Source organism: Jatropha curcas, chromosome 10, assembly GCF_041381405.1.
Source record: "Jatropha curcas cultivar XTBG-Jc1 chromosome 10, XTBG_Jcur_1.0, whole genome shotgun sequence".
Classification (NCBI taxonomy): domain Eukaryota; kingdom Viridiplantae; phylum Streptophyta; class Magnoliopsida; order Malpighiales; family Euphorbiaceae; genus Jatropha; species Jatropha curcas.
Window position 1 is genome coordinate 9,857,059 of NC_143160.1, and position 17,296 is coordinate 9,874,354.

The 17,296-nt window shown below is 31.6% G+C and overlaps 1 protein-coding gene across 1 annotated transcript; it reads left to right on the forward strand.

Moving 5' to 3' along the window:
- The first annotated feature begins 449 nt into the window (after positions 1 to 449).
- On the forward strand, positions 450 to 13,208 carry CCC1 (cation-chloride co-transporter 1). The gene is made up of 13 exons (XM_012220260.4): positions 450 to 849; positions 1,209 to 1,358; positions 2,082 to 2,160; positions 3,156 to 3,247; positions 3,377 to 3,491; positions 5,664 to 5,764; positions 5,952 to 6,013; positions 6,130 to 6,357; positions 8,347 to 8,461; positions 9,126 to 9,320; positions 10,099 to 10,499; positions 10,798 to 10,959; positions 11,847 to 13,208. Exons 1-13 carry the CDS (start codon positions 689 to 691, stop codon positions 12,935 to 12,937), a joined length of 2,952 nt encoding a protein of 983 aa, XP_012075650.1. The 5' UTR covers positions 450 to 688; the 3' UTR covers positions 12,938 to 13,208.
- The last annotated feature ends 4,088 nt before the right edge of the window (positions 13,209 to 17,296 follow it).

Sequence of the window (17,296 nt, forward strand, 5' to 3'; positions counted from 1 at the left end):
TTTCCAATAATAATAATTTTTTTTAATAAAAAAAATAAATTTATTTTATTTCGTTGATTATATCTAAGCATAGAGATGAAGAATGACTGGAAAGAAAATTAATAATTTTTTATTATTTTCCTTCGTGTGCTTTCCAAACAAAGCCTAAAAATTATTAAGATAATGATTAGCCTATGGAAATAAAACAGCTATTTTTCTTTTTCTTTTCTTTTCTCTTTGACAAAATAAGTGAAAAACTAAACTTAAAGAAATTACGGGATGGCGCAATTACGGGCACGCTATCTTTGCGTCGCGATTATTATATTCCTTAAAGAAAAAGAAATTGAGAGCGCGCCTCAAAACCATACTTTTCAAAACGGCAGTGTACGGGCGCGTTTTAATCTCATCCATCCCCATCTTCCCTCTTTTTGTTTGTATATAAAAGGAGGAACCAACATCGAAACCGGGTTTCTTCTCTTTTTCAAACTCACGTCTCTTTTTCTCTCTGTAATTTTCATATTTTTTATATTATATTAAAAAAAAAAGGAAAAACAAACAAAATTTATATAATTCATTCTCAAACTGGGATCTCTCTGGTCAGGCCATTTCCAATCCGTCATTTCTTCCATTCTTGGTTTTGAATTGGATCTATATTTCTAAGGAATATAGATCTTGAGCAGCGACAAATCAACAGAGAAACACAACAAAAATGGACAATGAAGATGTTGAAGGTGGTATGGAAGACGACTTCCAAGGCCAGCATGGTCGCAAATACCGCCCTGTCGTTGCTCACGATCGCGCTGTGCTTGAAATGTCCTCCATGGATCCTGGATCTTCCTCCTCTCCCGGTACACAATCATCTAACAGCAAGTAAGTCCGTTCTCTCTCTGCATATTTATATGTCTGCATCTGGTTATCTGTCTGTCTCGGTTTCCAATCCTAGGGATGTTCGGTTTGGTTGCAGGAGAAAATATGGAGAATTCAAATCTAGTTTTGCTTTTTAGAATTGAAAATTTTATTTAAGCTGGTTTATAGTTGAATTAGGCTTGGTTCAGTGGAGTGGAGCAGCTTTTGAAGTTAGCTCTCTTGCAGTCTTTCTATACTTTTGAATGTTTTGTTAAATTCAGCCTGTCATGTAGATGGCCATAGGCTCAATTTAGTTCATGACATCTTTTTATTTGATTTTATAATGCTGATGATTTATTTTATTCAATAATCTACTATAACAGGAAGGTCAAACTAGTTGTGCCTGAAGACATGCATGCTAATGCACCTCAAGTGAGGATTCCTGCTAATGGAGAGGTCCATGGCTCAGAAAGTGAACACAAATTGGAATTATTTGGTTTTGATTCTCTTGTCAATATTCTTGGTCTTAAAAGGTACGTGGTTCATTCTTGCTTATATTCTCTCATCTTTCTTAATTACATTTTTTTTAAAATTTAATTATGCTAATTAACCTTGAAACAAGCAAACTCTTGTCAAATCTACAATCTGAGTGCTTAAGGCTTCCATTATAGTGGGATTTGTTTAAGGTCATATCATGCAGCCTTACTAGGAGGCTACTTCTGTGGTTTGAACTTGTGATTGCTAGGTTACTGTGGAACAATCTTATAATTGCACCAAGATTTGCGATCTATGTATATCTCTGTTAGAACGGGTCATGTAGCTAGAAATGTTTGCCTGATGCAGGTTGACACTTTAGAACTTCCAACTCCAGGCATAATACAATATAGATTGGCGTATAGGCGGAGGTTGTTTTATTGTGAAATGCTATTACAGTGATAATGAATGCACTGCCCTTAAGAAGGGATATTTGATATAAAGGCTTAAATGTGAGAAGAGGCATTTCCTCGAAGTTTATTATTATTGAAATTTAGTTAATCCTTCCTATGCTACTTATCATGGTTATAAGTTTTGAGCTATCTATTTTTCTGTTTCTATCAGCCATATTTCTTGGAATATGATGGAGGTGGCCGCACAATAATGCTTTGTGATTTATTCCTTGTTTGATCTCCTTTTCTGAATACTTTTATGTAGTATGCTTTAGCTAAGAAAAGTTCATTAACTTTGGTGTTGATACCTGCTTTTGACTGGTTTTACAGTATGTCTACGGAGCAAGTGGTAGCACCTTCTAGTCCTAGGGATGGTGAAGATGGTAATGTCACTTATGAGCGTCCAAGGGTATGCTAATGTCCCGAGTGAAAATTTATAAGCTCCCTTTTCTTTCATTATAGTTCCGCCTTTTTATAGAATAAGTGGTTGGCAATACATAGTTCTTTCACTATTATCTGATGCATAACTAGCAAAATTTCTCTGTTAGCATATGCTGACTTGTGTATGCTGTTTCATGTTTATGCAATATGTGTTATTAGCCTTTTCCCTTGGTGCTTAGAGTATGTTTGTGGCATAATTTGTTGAAATTTTCAACCTGCAGTTATTACTGTTCTATTCTTTTAAGTGAAACAGTCCATCATTACCATGCATCAAACTGTTTTTCAAATTGTGTTAGTCTGCCAGTTGTGCAAATGAGAGCATGCCTAACAGCTGTATATTGTCATCGAGGAATTCACAGTTATTTGCTTTATTATTGGCGCATTATTGTTATGATGTGAATCTTAGTCCCAAGGGGCTAAGGATGAAACTCAGAACAACAGTCTAGTAGTTCCAGATCCTCTTGTAACTGTTCAGGGGATTTAATTTGGATCCGAAGGACCTGGGGAAAATACATCTCTTTGACAAGGATTTACAAATTTTGTATGTTGGTGATATTTTCCATTCATACATATTGTTAATGACTTTAAATGAGGTCTACTTTGCTTTGAGAGGCTGCCCTCTTGACCAAGATATTACTTGAAAAGACAAAGATATTAGAAACTCACCTTGCTCCAAAGGATTGGATCTTTTGTGTTTCCCTATTTTGCTTTATTTTTCTTTCTTGGGGAAAAGTGTAAATCATGCTGGAAAATGAATTTAGCTGCATGGCATAGTTGCTTATGAGTATTTTTCACCTTTGGCTCTTGTACGTGCTTATTTTTTGGGTAGGTGGAGTTGCCAAGCGCTGGGCTTGAAAGTAGAGAACCATATTAAATGAATTACACCCTCTTTTTTTTGTTGCTTATAGGAATTATAATATTTACCCTTTCTGATGCATTTCCTCTTTTTTATGTATCATGCAGGCTAATGAAGTTAAATTGGGCACAATGATGGGTGTTTTTGTCCCGTGCCTGCAGAACATATTGGGAATTATCTACTATATCCGATTTACTTGGTAACTCTCTTTTAGCTATATGTTAATTTTGGCTTCCCTTTTTTATGAATTCGCTTTTTCTCTAGCTAGATCTCGATTAATTAGTTTCTAGATTCACATCTTTCTCCTTTCTGGTTGTGACAATTGCAGGATTGTTGGTATGGCTGGCATAGGTGAATCACTACTGCTGGTAGCATTTTGTGGTTTATGTACCTTCCTAACGTCAATTTCATTGAGTGCTATTGCAACTAATGGTGCAATGAAGGTATGCATTGACATAATCAAGAATTTCTTATCCCCTTTAGCTAGACTATTTGTGTTCTTATGAACGAGAAATTTTTCCAACTCTATACAAGGAAAAAGGTTTAGCCCTCTGTTACACTTCCCCGTTATTCCCATCATGTTCTTGTATGTTGGCATTAACCAAATTTTGATCATTCATCTGAATGATAGTGCTTGGGTATTAAATGTGTGCTTTGTGTTACTATTACACCTTCCAAATTAACCTTTCTTTGCTGAAATCTGTCCTCAATTTGTAGATTGCAATTTACATATTGGCCAAGTATTTTTAAAAATCTATCTATCATTTATTTATAATATTGTTTTTTTTGGGCAATTGCAAAAACATTATTGAATTTATGGTGCTTTTTTCAATTCTATCAAGAACCTTAAAGTTTCTCAATTTAATGAAAGAACTTTATATTTTTTTTTTCCGATTCTATCATCAATTTCTTTCCAGTGAAATTAGAACTTGTATTGTCGATATGTTATGAAACCATGAAAAAGTAATTAACCGTTTTCATGCATTCCACCACAATGAATTATCAAAGTAAATATGCTCCCTACTGTTGCACAAACATGAGAAAAATTTTAAAGATAACAAGGATTTTGAAGCATCTCAAAATCAAATGTTCCAATTCTGTATACTTGACAGGCTCACCTGTCAATGTCATATTATTTATTTGAACCTTGATTTCTCCAGATATTTGGTGATGGAATTAAAAATTTAAAAATGTTCGTTCAAATTAAAGAAAAATTAAAAATGGAAAAAACAAGCCAAAAGTTCAGTTCTTGCAATTAGTTCTTTTTTTTCTCAACCTTCTAGTACTGAAACTGAATTGATGACTGCAATATGGTTTAATGTTATTGATTAAGGTTAAAAGAACGCAAATATGGTTGAGTTATAATAGTTGGCTATATTAGTCAGGACTTGAATTTTCTTACTTGTTATAGACTTTTGAATTAGCTATAAGCAAGATGATGCTTTATATGGATTAGTTGACTAAATTACAAGAAGTTCCCTAGCATATAGAGAAATATACACTTATGTTCTCCTTTAAAAATTAATTAAAAGGTGTTTTAGTTTTTAATTAACTATATTTCAGTCCTTTAATCATATTTTAATTCATACTCTTAAATGAACCAAACTTCTATTAATGGTGTTCTCAAACATTTAAACAATCGGATATATGAAAACATTGAGATAGAACAGTCTGGAATGCAGGCAAACACTACCACAGCTGGCACACAGGGAACAGGTTCTTGCAAATGAACCTGCAGTGAACTATATATAAAAAGTTCCCTAGCATATAGGGAACTATGCACTTATGTTCTCTCTTAAAAATTAATTAAAGGTGTTTTAGTTTTTAAGTCACTATATTTTACTCCTTTTAATAGCCTTTTAATCCCAACTCTTAAATGAACCAAACTTTTATTAATGTTGTCTTAATTGCATACTATTTAAATGCTGGCAAAAATACTAACGTAGATGGCAGACAAGGAAAACAGGTTCTTGCAGAAGAACCTTCAACAAGCTATATACAAATATGTATATAATATAAATGGAGGATTTTCTTTATGAAATTAGATTTCAGCCATTCCTAACCACGCTTTTTACTGCATCTTAACTAAGATATACTAGTTGGCTAAAACACAATCTGAACCCATACCTGTTACCTAACCCAATAAACATGTAGGCTCTGGATTCATAACAAAATACAAGTAAATTAGATTACATCAACATTCAATTTTACTAATCTAGGTTTTTCTTCCAAACAAAAGTTCCATTGCTTCAACAAGAAGGTTGTTTCATTTAAAGTCGAGGGATTAAAATGTAATTGAAAGACTAAAAGGTCTAAAGTGTTCACTATATGAAAAACTGTCTAAAGTGTTCAGTATGTGAAAACTCAACAAATAAAAAATTTTTTCCTGTAAAAGATCAGGGACTGAAGTATCGATCCATTTAAAGATTTAGGGCCTCGTATGTGATATTTTAGTATGATTAAAAGAAATGGAATTGAAATGCTACGCAAATCAGAAGTATATATAAATTGTATTGGACTGTCCAGTGTTGTACGCTAATTTTTTCTATTGACTTGGACCACTGGGTCAATGTTGGAACTATTTTTTAAGCAACTTGGTGTCTGTTTAATTCTAGGGTGGAGGCCCTTATTATCTCATTGGTCGTGCTCTTGGCCCAGAGGTTGGAGTTAGCATTGGCTTGTGTTTCTTCCTTGGGAATGCAGTTGCTGGAGCTCTGTGAGTAGATATAATGAACTTCATAAGTGATGCTACAATGATATTTGTGGCTGAGGTCCATGACCTTAAGAATGCACAAATTTGAGGCTCATAATGCGTGCTGTTATCTTTGTAGCTTTTTCTAAGAACTGTTAGCCACCTTTGCTGACATCTGTGTTTTTCATTCGCTTGTATTTTACCGTTGTAGTTATGTGTTGGGAGCTGTGGAAACATTTTTAAAAGCTGTGCCTGTTGCTGGGATATTTAGAGGTACTATTAAGAATTTCTTGCAGTAGTTGGTACTAGTATTTAAACCTATCATTTTGAGGTGCTGGAAATCAACATTATACTGATTCATTTTATTGTTCTCCATATTTCTAATGTAGAGACTGTTACACAAGTTAATGGAACGGCAACTGCAGAACCTATAGAAAGTCCAAGTGCACATGATTTGCAAATTTATGGGATTGTTGTTACTCTCCTCTTATGCTTCATTGTTTTCGGTGGTGTGAAAATGATTAACCGGGTTGCACCTGCTTTCCTTATACCGGTTTTATTCTCCCTGTTCTGCATATTTGTTGGGACTTTTACAGCAAGGAAGGATCGTCCAGCAGGTTAGTCTTTAATGTTTACAGATATGTTTACACATGCATCATTTTCTCAGCTGATATGCATTATTATCAGTGGGAAGTGTTTGACTAACAGTATTCTCTGGACTGAATTTAGTGCTGATAAATATCTTTGCATCTGATGCAAAATTTGAGATGTTTTGCTGACAAATTATTTAGAATTACTGTCTGAAAGCGTATAACTAGCTGTCAAGGATATTTCTTAATTTACCTTTTCTTTTTTGTTTATTATTTATTTGTATTGCTACTTTTGCTAGTCAAACCATAACTTGAAGCCTGGTTCTCAAATTTAATCTAATGTCAATGACTTTGAATAAAAGCTAGCCTACTTAAGGGTGAACAAATATTATGATCTCTCAAACTGGTGATTGAAGATATTATTAGCAAGATCGATTTAAAAGGAGGATCAGGAAACTAATGAAAATACTCCTATTGCCTTGTTGTACAAGAACTACTTAGTCCTAGTTCTACGAAGCAAAACAAAAATTAACAAAGAATTTGGGATTTGAACTATTATTTCTATCCTATTTGGCAGTATGATCAAAATAGTTCTTTCTTTATTTCTGGAATATGAGTGTGTCAATTGTTATGGAGAATGAGTCTGGCAGAACCAGATTCCAAAAGTAGAGGGGCCAAAAAAAATTCAGAAGTTAGGGGGCCAAATAAAAAATAATTTTTTTTCAACTTTAAAAAAATGCTAGGAGGGGCCTGTTTGTCATCTTTATTGAGAATCTGAGATATTTATTATAGAATTGAAGTATGAAATTTTAAAAACAGGTTGTGAAGCATTAGAACTAATATCTATAAAAATAAGAAAATTTTAATGGAATTTAATAATTTTAAACAAAAAATTAGAAATTTACTTCGAATTTCTACTGTTTTGGGGAGAATTTGAGTTGAAGTAAAAGGGTTCGAGGAGAGTTCATTTGTGTCGGATCAATATATATAGTTATAGCATATAATGACAGGTATGAGAAAGTATCTTATTTTCTCAACTCAATCTCAAGGGTGGTTGAGTTCTTTGTATATGGCTAGTCTAGCAGTGTCAAACAGTTGGAAGCTGCTTTCCTCTAGCTTCTTGTCCTTGGTTGCTTCATGGAATTGGTTCAGTTTTTGTGCTTAAATTTTCCCTGGCCCAAGTATTTTATTGAGCTGGCTTGTTTTCTTGTTCATTTGTACAATAGCAGCATTGTTCAAAGATTCTTGTTCTGTTGTTAATATTTACATTTAGCTGTATAAGATATCATAGACACAAACTTACAGTTTCTGTTGTATTTCTCTTTGGGATTTTGCTAGTGACGCCAAGGTTTTTTAAATAATGGAATTGGAAAACAGCAATAGAAATGAAAAATGTGTCCTGGAATCAATCTGACTTGAATTGAATCGTTCCAAATTGGCTGCCATTAATTTTTTAAAGCCGTTTGCAAAATCACTTAAATCAACAATAAACAAGAATTCAAAAAAAAAAAAAAAAAAGCGCTAAAAAGCAGAATTAGTAAAATATGCAAGATATTAACTATTATGTTAATAATTGGTGAAACATGAGAATTAGTTGTTTTGTCATGTTTCCTCTGCTGTTTCTAGGCAATTGGTGAATCACCCACAGAGAAGTGGAAAGTAAAATAATATATGAACACAGCTGAAATGTTGTGAAAAACGCAGTTATCAAAACCATGATCCAAACGTGCAGCCATATTACACTGCTTTGGCAAACTATTAATCCAAAACACTTATGTTAATATTGAGTCCAGATTTGCTCTAACATAATATGTTGTTTGAGGCAGTAATTTTGTCTTTCAAGTTTTTTGACCAAATTTTGGAGATCAGATTAGTATTCCAGTATGCTCATCAGTTCAACTTTGGTTTTATAGGCACATTTGTGGATTTTTATTTTTCGCTTAAAAAATTTTGTTTTATCTTATTGTTTGGGTGGTGTAATAGAATGAATTTTTACACTCGAAATGATTGATGCAGCTGGAATAACGGGTTTGAGTCTGGAAAGCTTCAAAGAAAACTGGAGTTCAGATTATCAGTTTACCAATGATGCTGGAATACCTGATCCTCAAGGAAAGACTTATTGGAATTTCAAGTAATGTGTTACTTTTCATATTTTGTTGTTTATAAAAGTTGATTTCATCAAATCAATCTGTTTGTAATGGGTTTTGGTACTAGTTCTATGGGACAATTTGATAATTCTGTTGGCCCAAGCCTTATAAGTTTTCCATGGTGGTTATCACATGCTGATCCCATAATCACACAAAGGCACTGGAATTTTTTTTCAATTATTCGATCTTATCATTAATGTGACTGATTTTCTCAATTGTGTTTTTATAAAAGTGGAAATAGTGGTGGTGGGAGACTAAATAAAACCTGAAACTTAATTGGATTGTACAATTAACAAAAATAGAAGTATTTTATTATTTTGTTTAGTTTTATCTTAGTTCCGTTGAACATGGGGCATGGAGGTTCCTGAAACAAGAATTAAGTTTGACTGCCGAAGGAAAAAGAAGTCCTTAAACCATTAAAGTAAGGTGTATTCTTGTATTTTGGTTATCCCAAAATTATGACATGGGTCAATGTTGCATTGCTCTGAAGCATTTGGTAGCCTAATGAATTAGAATTTTAATTTTTGTGCCTCCAAATTCTGATGCTAACATAATATTTGAATGAAGCATGACAATTCATGTTATCATAACTGGTCTGGGATGGAATCCTTTGGATACTTTCTGATTTTTTCCCTTTGATTTTCTCAGTGCATTGGTTGGTCTCTTTTTCCCTGCTGTAACGGGAATTATGGCAGGTTCTAATAGATCAGCCTCACTCAAGGACACACAGCGTTCAATTCCTGTTGGTACTTTGGCTGCCACTCTTTCAACTACTGTGCTATACCTGATTTCCGTGTTATTTTTTGGAGCACTTGCAACTAGAGACAAACTTTTAACAGACAGGTAATTATATGTATTTAATTTGATACCTTTGTTCCTAACTTTTCATGTCTTTTTTTTTTTTTTTTTCTTAAATGTGATTTCGATGTCTCTGTATATTTCTTTGACATAACAAGTTTTGCATATTTTTTTATCCTGTACTTTTTGTTCATTGTTAAGTGATGCATTGTTCTCTGATACCTTGTTGTTTTCAACTATCAACATGTGATGAGGTGAGTATCTTGCATGGCAGCTTTTGATATGTATAATGGCAAACACATGTCTTCAGGCCTATAATATCTTCAAATTGGCAAGCATTCTTGTTACCCTAGTATTTCTATTCATTGATATTAATAACTGGTTTATGCACTTGCTTGCTTCTTTATGTGCTGATTTGGAACTTGCCAATTGTTAGTTATCATGCTGACCAGAATATAGATAGGGTGGGCAAGAGGGGTTTCTGGCGTATTGATGGTGAAGTTCTTTGATACTCTCTGAGTCTAGTATCTTACGACAGCTTGTTATTGTCAGTGGTATGAAGTTTGGACTTATGCTACTGCTCGTGTGCTAATGTCAGCAGCTTAATTTGTTGGCTTCATTTCCTTTTATGTACTTGTGCATGGCTTAATTATTTACAATTTTTTCGTTCTTTCCTTCTGATTTGTTTACCCTTGATTTTGAATTATGGCAATGAACCATCACTCGTTTCTTGATGGAACATTACTAAAACTTCATCATAATGTTTTGAGTTTGCAAAAGTGTGAGTAATAATATTCTTTACTAATCTGTATCTTTAATGTAGGCTACTTACAGCCACTATTGCTTGGCCTGCCCCTGCAATTGTATACATTGGTATTATTCTTTCAACCTTAGGAGCAGCTCTTCAAAGCCTGACAGGTGCTCCACGCCTACTTGCAGCAATAGCAAATGATGATATTCTGCCTGTTCTCAACTACTTCAAAGTTGCAGATGGACAGGAGCCTCACATTGCCACCCTCTTTACAGCATTTATTTGTATTGCTTGTGTTGTTATTGGGAATTTGGATCTTATCACTCCGACTGTAACTATGTTTTTCCTTTTGTGTTATGCGGGTGTGAACTTGTCTTGCTTCCTTTTGGATCTTCTAGATGCCCCCAGTTGGCGTCCACGGTGGAAGTTTCACCATTGGAGCCTCTCTCTTCTTGGAGCGTCACTTTGTATTGGTATTCCTCCTTTTTCTTATTATTTTACTACCATTACTTCTATTGATTTATTGTGCCGAGAAGAAGAAATGAACACATTAAAATTTTGGTGTGAAAATGAAAAATCAGCAGCCTCATCCACTCCAAACTTCGTGGGCACGTAAGATGGTGGATTTTACTTGCAGTTTTTCAACTCTCCTTTTACAGTTTTTCTGCTGCATAAAGCGAGAAAAACTTGCAATTATTGTTTTCTTGATTTGTGAGTGCAGATGTGTGTTGTTTGGGGAATCAATCTTACTGCTACTTCTTTACCCTGCAGTTATTATGTTCTTGATTTCTTGGTCGTTCACTGTTGTGTCGCTAGCCCTTGCTAGTCTCATATATTATTATGTGAGCGTTAAAGGAAAGGCCGGGGACTGGGGTGATGGCTTCAAGAGTGCATATTTTCAGTTAGCTCTTCGCAGTCTTCGATCTCTAGGAGGTGTGTATATTGTCCTAAAAGTAGTTACAGGATATGATAATTCTCTTATAGAGCTCTTGATTGTTATGTTTATTGCATGGATTCTTGAAAATATAATATGCTATCTTAATGGCAATCTGTGGTCTTGCTGCTTGTAACCTTTTCCCCTCTTATGTTTTGTGCCTCGTATGAATATATTTGCAAGTGATGGTATTATTATGTGTTACTTCTATTCTGTTGTTTATTTTTTGTAATCTAGATGCTGTCAATGTGCGGAGTTACTGGATATGAGAATTTGACACTAATATCAAATGTTTCAAACTCATGCCTTTCCTCTTTCTTTCTTTCTTTACTCCTTTTAAATAAAAATTTGTAAGCATTTTAATGGTGTAATAAATCATTCCTCTACTGTTTCAAACATATAATGTTGGTTTCAAGCATAAGATGTTGATCATGTAGCTGTCAAGAAAAACTAGAGCTAGGGTTGTCCCTAATTAGTTATAAACTGTGAAATTTACATTTTTCTTGTAAGCTGCATTTGGCAATATAGTTTGTAAGAATGCATTGGGATCTGCATTTGTACATCGAATGGTGTTGTAAACTTTTCAAGGATTCAATGAATATCTTGCATAGACTTGCTTGTTGGTAAATGATGTTGTAGCCTGGGAATTATAAATAATAACTTTAATTTTCTGGATGGGATGCATTTTGAGATATGCACATTATATTGTCAATATGCATAGGGAATTTTATTTATTTCTTAAGGGGACAACTTGATCCCGGAGCGTGGCTTTTTCAAAAGGTTTATTGCTCACAAAAAGCCTTTCAGTTGGTTCAACTTTTCCCCTTTTGGATGCCTATTTTTGCGTACTTATCTTTTCACTATGATTGACATGCCATTTTTACAGCTAACCAAGTCCACCCAAAGAATTGGTATCCCATCCCTCTCATATTCTGTCGGCCTTGGGGAAAGCTGCCAGAAAATGTACCTTGCCATCCTAAGCTTGCTGACTTTGCAAACTGCATGAAGAAAAAGGGCCGTGGAATGTCTATCTTTGTAACTATATTAGATGGAGATTACCGTGAACATGCTGAAGATGCCAAGGTGGCCTGCAAACAACTTGCTACCTACATTGATTACAAGAATTGTGAAGGTGTAGCAGAGATAGTAGTAGCTCCAAATATGTTTGAAGGCTTTCGTGGAATTGTCCAAACCATGGGCCTGGGTAACCTCAAACCAAACATTGTGGTGATGAGATACCCTGAAATATGGCGTCGTGAAAACCTAACTGAAATACCAGCCACCTTTGTTGGCATAATTAATGACTGTATTGTTGCAAACAAAGCAGTTGTTATTGTCAAGGGTCTTGACGAATGGCCGAACGAGTATCAGAGGCAATATGGTACAATTGATTTATATTGGATTGTGAGAGATGGTGGTCTGATGCTTCTCCTTTCCCAGCTTCTCCTTACAAAGGAGAGTTTTGAGAGTTGTAAGATTCAGGTCTTCTGTATTGCGGAGGAAGATTCAGATGCAGAGGAATTAAAAGCTGATGTGAAGAAATTTCTGTATGATCTTCGAATGCAAGCAGAAGTGATTGTTATATCAATGAAATCATGGGATATACGAGTACAGGATGGATCTCAACAAGACGAATCATTTGAAGCGTTCACTGCTGCTCAGCGACGAATATCTAATTACTTACATGATATGAAGGCTAAAGCTCAAGGCGAAGGGACTACGCTGATGGCCGATGGGAAACCTGTGGTGGTGAATGAGCAACAGGTTGAGAAGTTCTTATACACAACCCTAAAGCTGAATTCAACTATATTGAGATACTCGAGAATGGCTGCGGTAGTGCTTGTGAGTCTACCGCCACCACCGGTAGACCACCCATCTTACTTTTACATGGAATATATGGACTTACTAGTAGAAAATGTGCCTAGGCTCTTGATGGTAAGAGGATACCGTAGAGATGTTGTAACTCTATTCACATAGTTGCCAGTGGTTTTGCTTTCTGGGCAGCAGCCGCCTTCTTCAACGCGTCACCTTATTGTTCATATTTTTTTCCACCCCGTTTCAATTTTTGTAATTTTAAATGTTACATTCATTCTTTTTACCACCATTGGAGCAAAAGGCGGTCTTTTGCTGTTCAGACTTGTTAGTTGCTTGACATAGAAATTTTTGAAATGTACAGCCCTTTTTGGGAGGTGCAATTGAGTTATCATATACAATTGAAGCCAGTTTTTAGGCTATCATATTCATTCTAGATTGAGACCCATAGTGTTTTTTATTATTTATTTTAAACTTAGAAATATTCGGTACGTGCACTGTAATGGTTAATTCATTGAGAACATGTCTTCTTGAGCACGTAACTTATGGCAATCTTGGTTTTCAATTTTTGTAATAATTTAAATTGGATTGAAGCGAATGCTTATAAGTTATAATGAGTTTCTACTTTTGTTGGTATTTTAGTTTTATTTTGTTGTCTATAAATATCTGTGTTCGTGCATAATTTTTTTATTCTCTCTCAAATATATTGCTCATTTTGTCGAATTAAAATGTCACGATTAAGTCAATTTTGCTAATTTTATGTATTTTGTTGTTATTAGTACCCTTGCAAGGTTATGGTCATGTACTAATACCTGATAATAATTTTTTTATTTTTATTATTATTATTATTTTTTTAAGTATTGGGGGAGAGGGCATTCGAACTTGACTGGATCTATTGTCAGGTTGCATATACACTTTTCACTGGGCTATGTCTTAGTGTGCAATACCTGATAGTAATTAAGATAAACAATTAATCACTATTTATTATGTCCAAGTCATTTTTTGAATCTCACTAAAATCAGCATAATAAAAAAAGAGAATTCTTCCAGTATTAATATATTATATTTCAATTAAGGTTATGTCCGATGAGATGTAATCAAATAAAAGAATGATTTATTTAGACCCGATTTATAGATAATCTATAAATTAAATTAATAATATTTATATGACGGTGTTTCTAACTATTCATTGAAAAAAAAAATTACCTATGGATGGAATCAATGATGTATATATGTATATATGAGAGTGTTTCTAACTATTCATTGGAAAAAAAAAGATAATGTTAAATGTCTCCAATCACTATATTTTATATTTCTTTGCAATCAAACATGATGTTAAAGTTCTAGCATCAATTTCTAATCTAAAATTAACAAATTATGTAAATCATTTACGTTTAAAAGAGAATAAAAGAATATTTAATTTACAAAGCTGCCTGATTCTAAAACAAGGTAAAAAAAAAAAAAAAAAATGAACAACAGAAGTAAACAAGAGTATAGAAATAACAGAAAGAAATATGGACGTGGGAGATGAAATTGAATGCCTTTCTATCTCCATCACCTGTGCCATTGCAATTAATCACGAGAACACATGTAAGGCTTATGAAAAGAAGACACTGAAGGGAGGAGTTTTGGGTTGCCATTTTACTTCATCCGTTTCCGAATACTCGTATATTCAGGTATTTCATGTTTTTTAAGAAAATTAATTAATTTGTCTAAATTATAATTAATTATTAAATAAATAAATTATATTATTTTTAATTTGTCTAAATTATAATAAATTATTGAATAATTAAAGCAATTGCTAATAACGTGACAAACATTTGAAAATACTGTGCTTTTTGAAACATGATAAGTATTTAAGAATATTGAAGAGAATACTATAATTTTCCTAAAGAAATGTGAAAAGAAAGCTATGCTTTTATACAAGTAAAAAAACAAATTTCATTTGACTTTTCATTTATAGTAACGAATATTTATTAATTTCATTGAAATTAATTACTTATTAAAAAGGAAGTTGAAATATTTTTAAAATATTAATTATATTATTAATTATATCAATTATTAAAAACTATAAACTATCATTAATAGTAATGATATTAATGTCACTTTATCAATATGTATAAATGAAATTAAAAAATAAATTTCTTTAAATAAAAAAATCATTTGTGACTGAGCAAAATAAAATTTTAAAATTTCATGACATTATGGAATATGTTTCAAGCTTTATATATTTATATAAACGTAGGTAGATAGATAGATATAAAATATCTCGATTTTTACACAAATAAAGATTTTTGATAGAGATTTTTTATTCTTAGCAGCTCCCATAATGAGAAGCAGAAGGACAAATTAAGCTTGCTTTCGTATTGGACATTAATTTCTGCACCTATGTGTGAAATTCTCGAAAAAGAAATCTTTAAAACCATAATTGGTAAATAGAAATTAAATTTGACACCAAAATATGAATTTTAAATTGATATTGAAAAAAAAAATTGTATCAGTCTGAGAATTTTAAATGAAATCGAATCGATTCATATGATCTAAAACTACATATAGAAGAATGAATTCAAATTAGTTGTCAAATATAAACTAATTTCAAACTGTTGATTCAATGCATTCAAATGGGGTCCAATGGATTCATGTTTCGTCTCTTTTTTTTTTTTAGAAATTCTGAAATAGAAAATTAATCCATAACTGCTGGTCGAATGAATTCAAACTTATCTATCTACATATGAACGGAGAGGAGAACAACATTGAGATCATCGAAAAAGCCCATATTAAGTTTATATTAAGGATTTTGATTTTATTTGGTTTAAAAATCATAATAATTTAATTTTAATTGGTTATATTAATTTCTTAAAATTATAAATTAAAAATTATATTATATATTATATAAGGTATATATTAAATATGATAAGAATATAATATCATTCAGGATTTTAATTTTATTGGTTGAATGAATAAAGATAATTTAAATTTGATTGGTCTCTTCTAAAAAAAAAGATTGATTGTCCATACTGATTTCCTATTTAAATCTAAATTCTATTTGATAAAATAGTAAATTATATTATATAATAAATAAAATATATATTAAATGTGATAAGAATATAATATCTTTAAAATTTTAATATTATTGATTAAAAAAATAAAAGTAATTTAATTTTGATTGATTATATTAACCCAATTTAAGTCTAAATTATACTAGATAAACTAAAAAATTATATTAATATATCAAATGAGATATCTATTAAATATGATAAAAATATAATATTTTTAATAGTTTTAATTTTTATTGATCGAAAAAATAAAAGTAATTTGATTTTGATTGGTTATATTATACTACATAAGGTACATATTAAATATGGTAAAAATATAATATGTTTTACTATTACTTTTACTAAATCTTTAATTTGATTGGTTATGATTATTTTACAAAGAATAAATGTAATTTATTATATTTATTCAAGAATATATTATAAGATTTATTGTTTGATATAAAATAGAAAATAAAATTCAATATAAATATATATAAATAAAATTATGGTAAACACATTATATTAGCAAATCATATGTAAAATTTTTTCTAAAAAAAAGTAACCATAAAATTAATTATATGCTTACAAAATTTTAGCAAAAAAAAAAAAAAAGATAAAAACTATAAATAATACCCTAAAACAATGATTAATATATTAATTATTATAATAATTACCTATCTATAATATATAATATCTATAATATATATTTAAAATGTAATAAGTTAAGTCAAGCTAATCATCGCTTTCAGCAATTTTGTTATTTTTTTATTTCATAATTTTTCTACTTTAATGCTATTGGATTTAGTAATATAAATTGTTCAAAATATTACAATTGATAACAAAAGCTTAATATTATAAATTAAGTTACCTTTACTTGCAACGGGTAAAAATTAACGAATATAAATAACGTGCAATACACGTTGGAAAAAACAAATATATATAAATACATGCTAAATTCAGCACCTGCAATAGCTATTGTAATTTTCATATTCGCTTTCAGGAAAGTAATTATTTAATAAAAAATACTATCCCATTTCATAATATTTATCATATTTGATAAAATAATTTATTCCAAAATACTTGTTATATTTGTGATTATAAAGAATAATAAATTATTTTTTCGTATTTACCCTTTGTATATGATCAATAATTATTATTTTAATTTAATAATTTTCTTAAAAAAATTAATATTAAATTGAGGATAGTATTATAAATTTACTCAATAATTTATTATAACTTATATAAATTTAATGATTTTTTTTCAGGGATGTAAAATTTAAAATGTGACAAGTATTATGAAATTAAGATAGTAAATTTTTAGTTTAACCAGCGTGTTTACCATTTATTAGGAAAAAAATAAAATAATACTAACAATTTTTTTATAGATTGGATTAGTGTGTAGGTCCTCTAAGATCGGCTTGTCTTTAATTAAGGTTTCCTTACGAGTATTACACCGAAATAATTACGCTTTCCTTTTTAGATGAAAAATT

Bases quoted from the DNA above. Each gene is read 5' to 3' on its own strand.
- CCC1 (XM_012220260.4), top strand. From the start codon at position 689: ATGGACAATGAAGATGTTGAAGGTGGTATGGAAGACGACTTCCAAGGC. The intron at 5,765-5,951 runs GTGAGTAGATAT...TTACCGTTGTAG, and splicing joins AATGCAGTTGCTGGAGCTCT to TTATGTGTTGGGAGCTGTGG. The intron at 6,358-8,346 runs GTTAGTCTTTAA...TGATTGATGCAG, and splicing joins AAGGAAGGATCGTCCAGCAG to CTGGAATAACGGGTTTGAGT.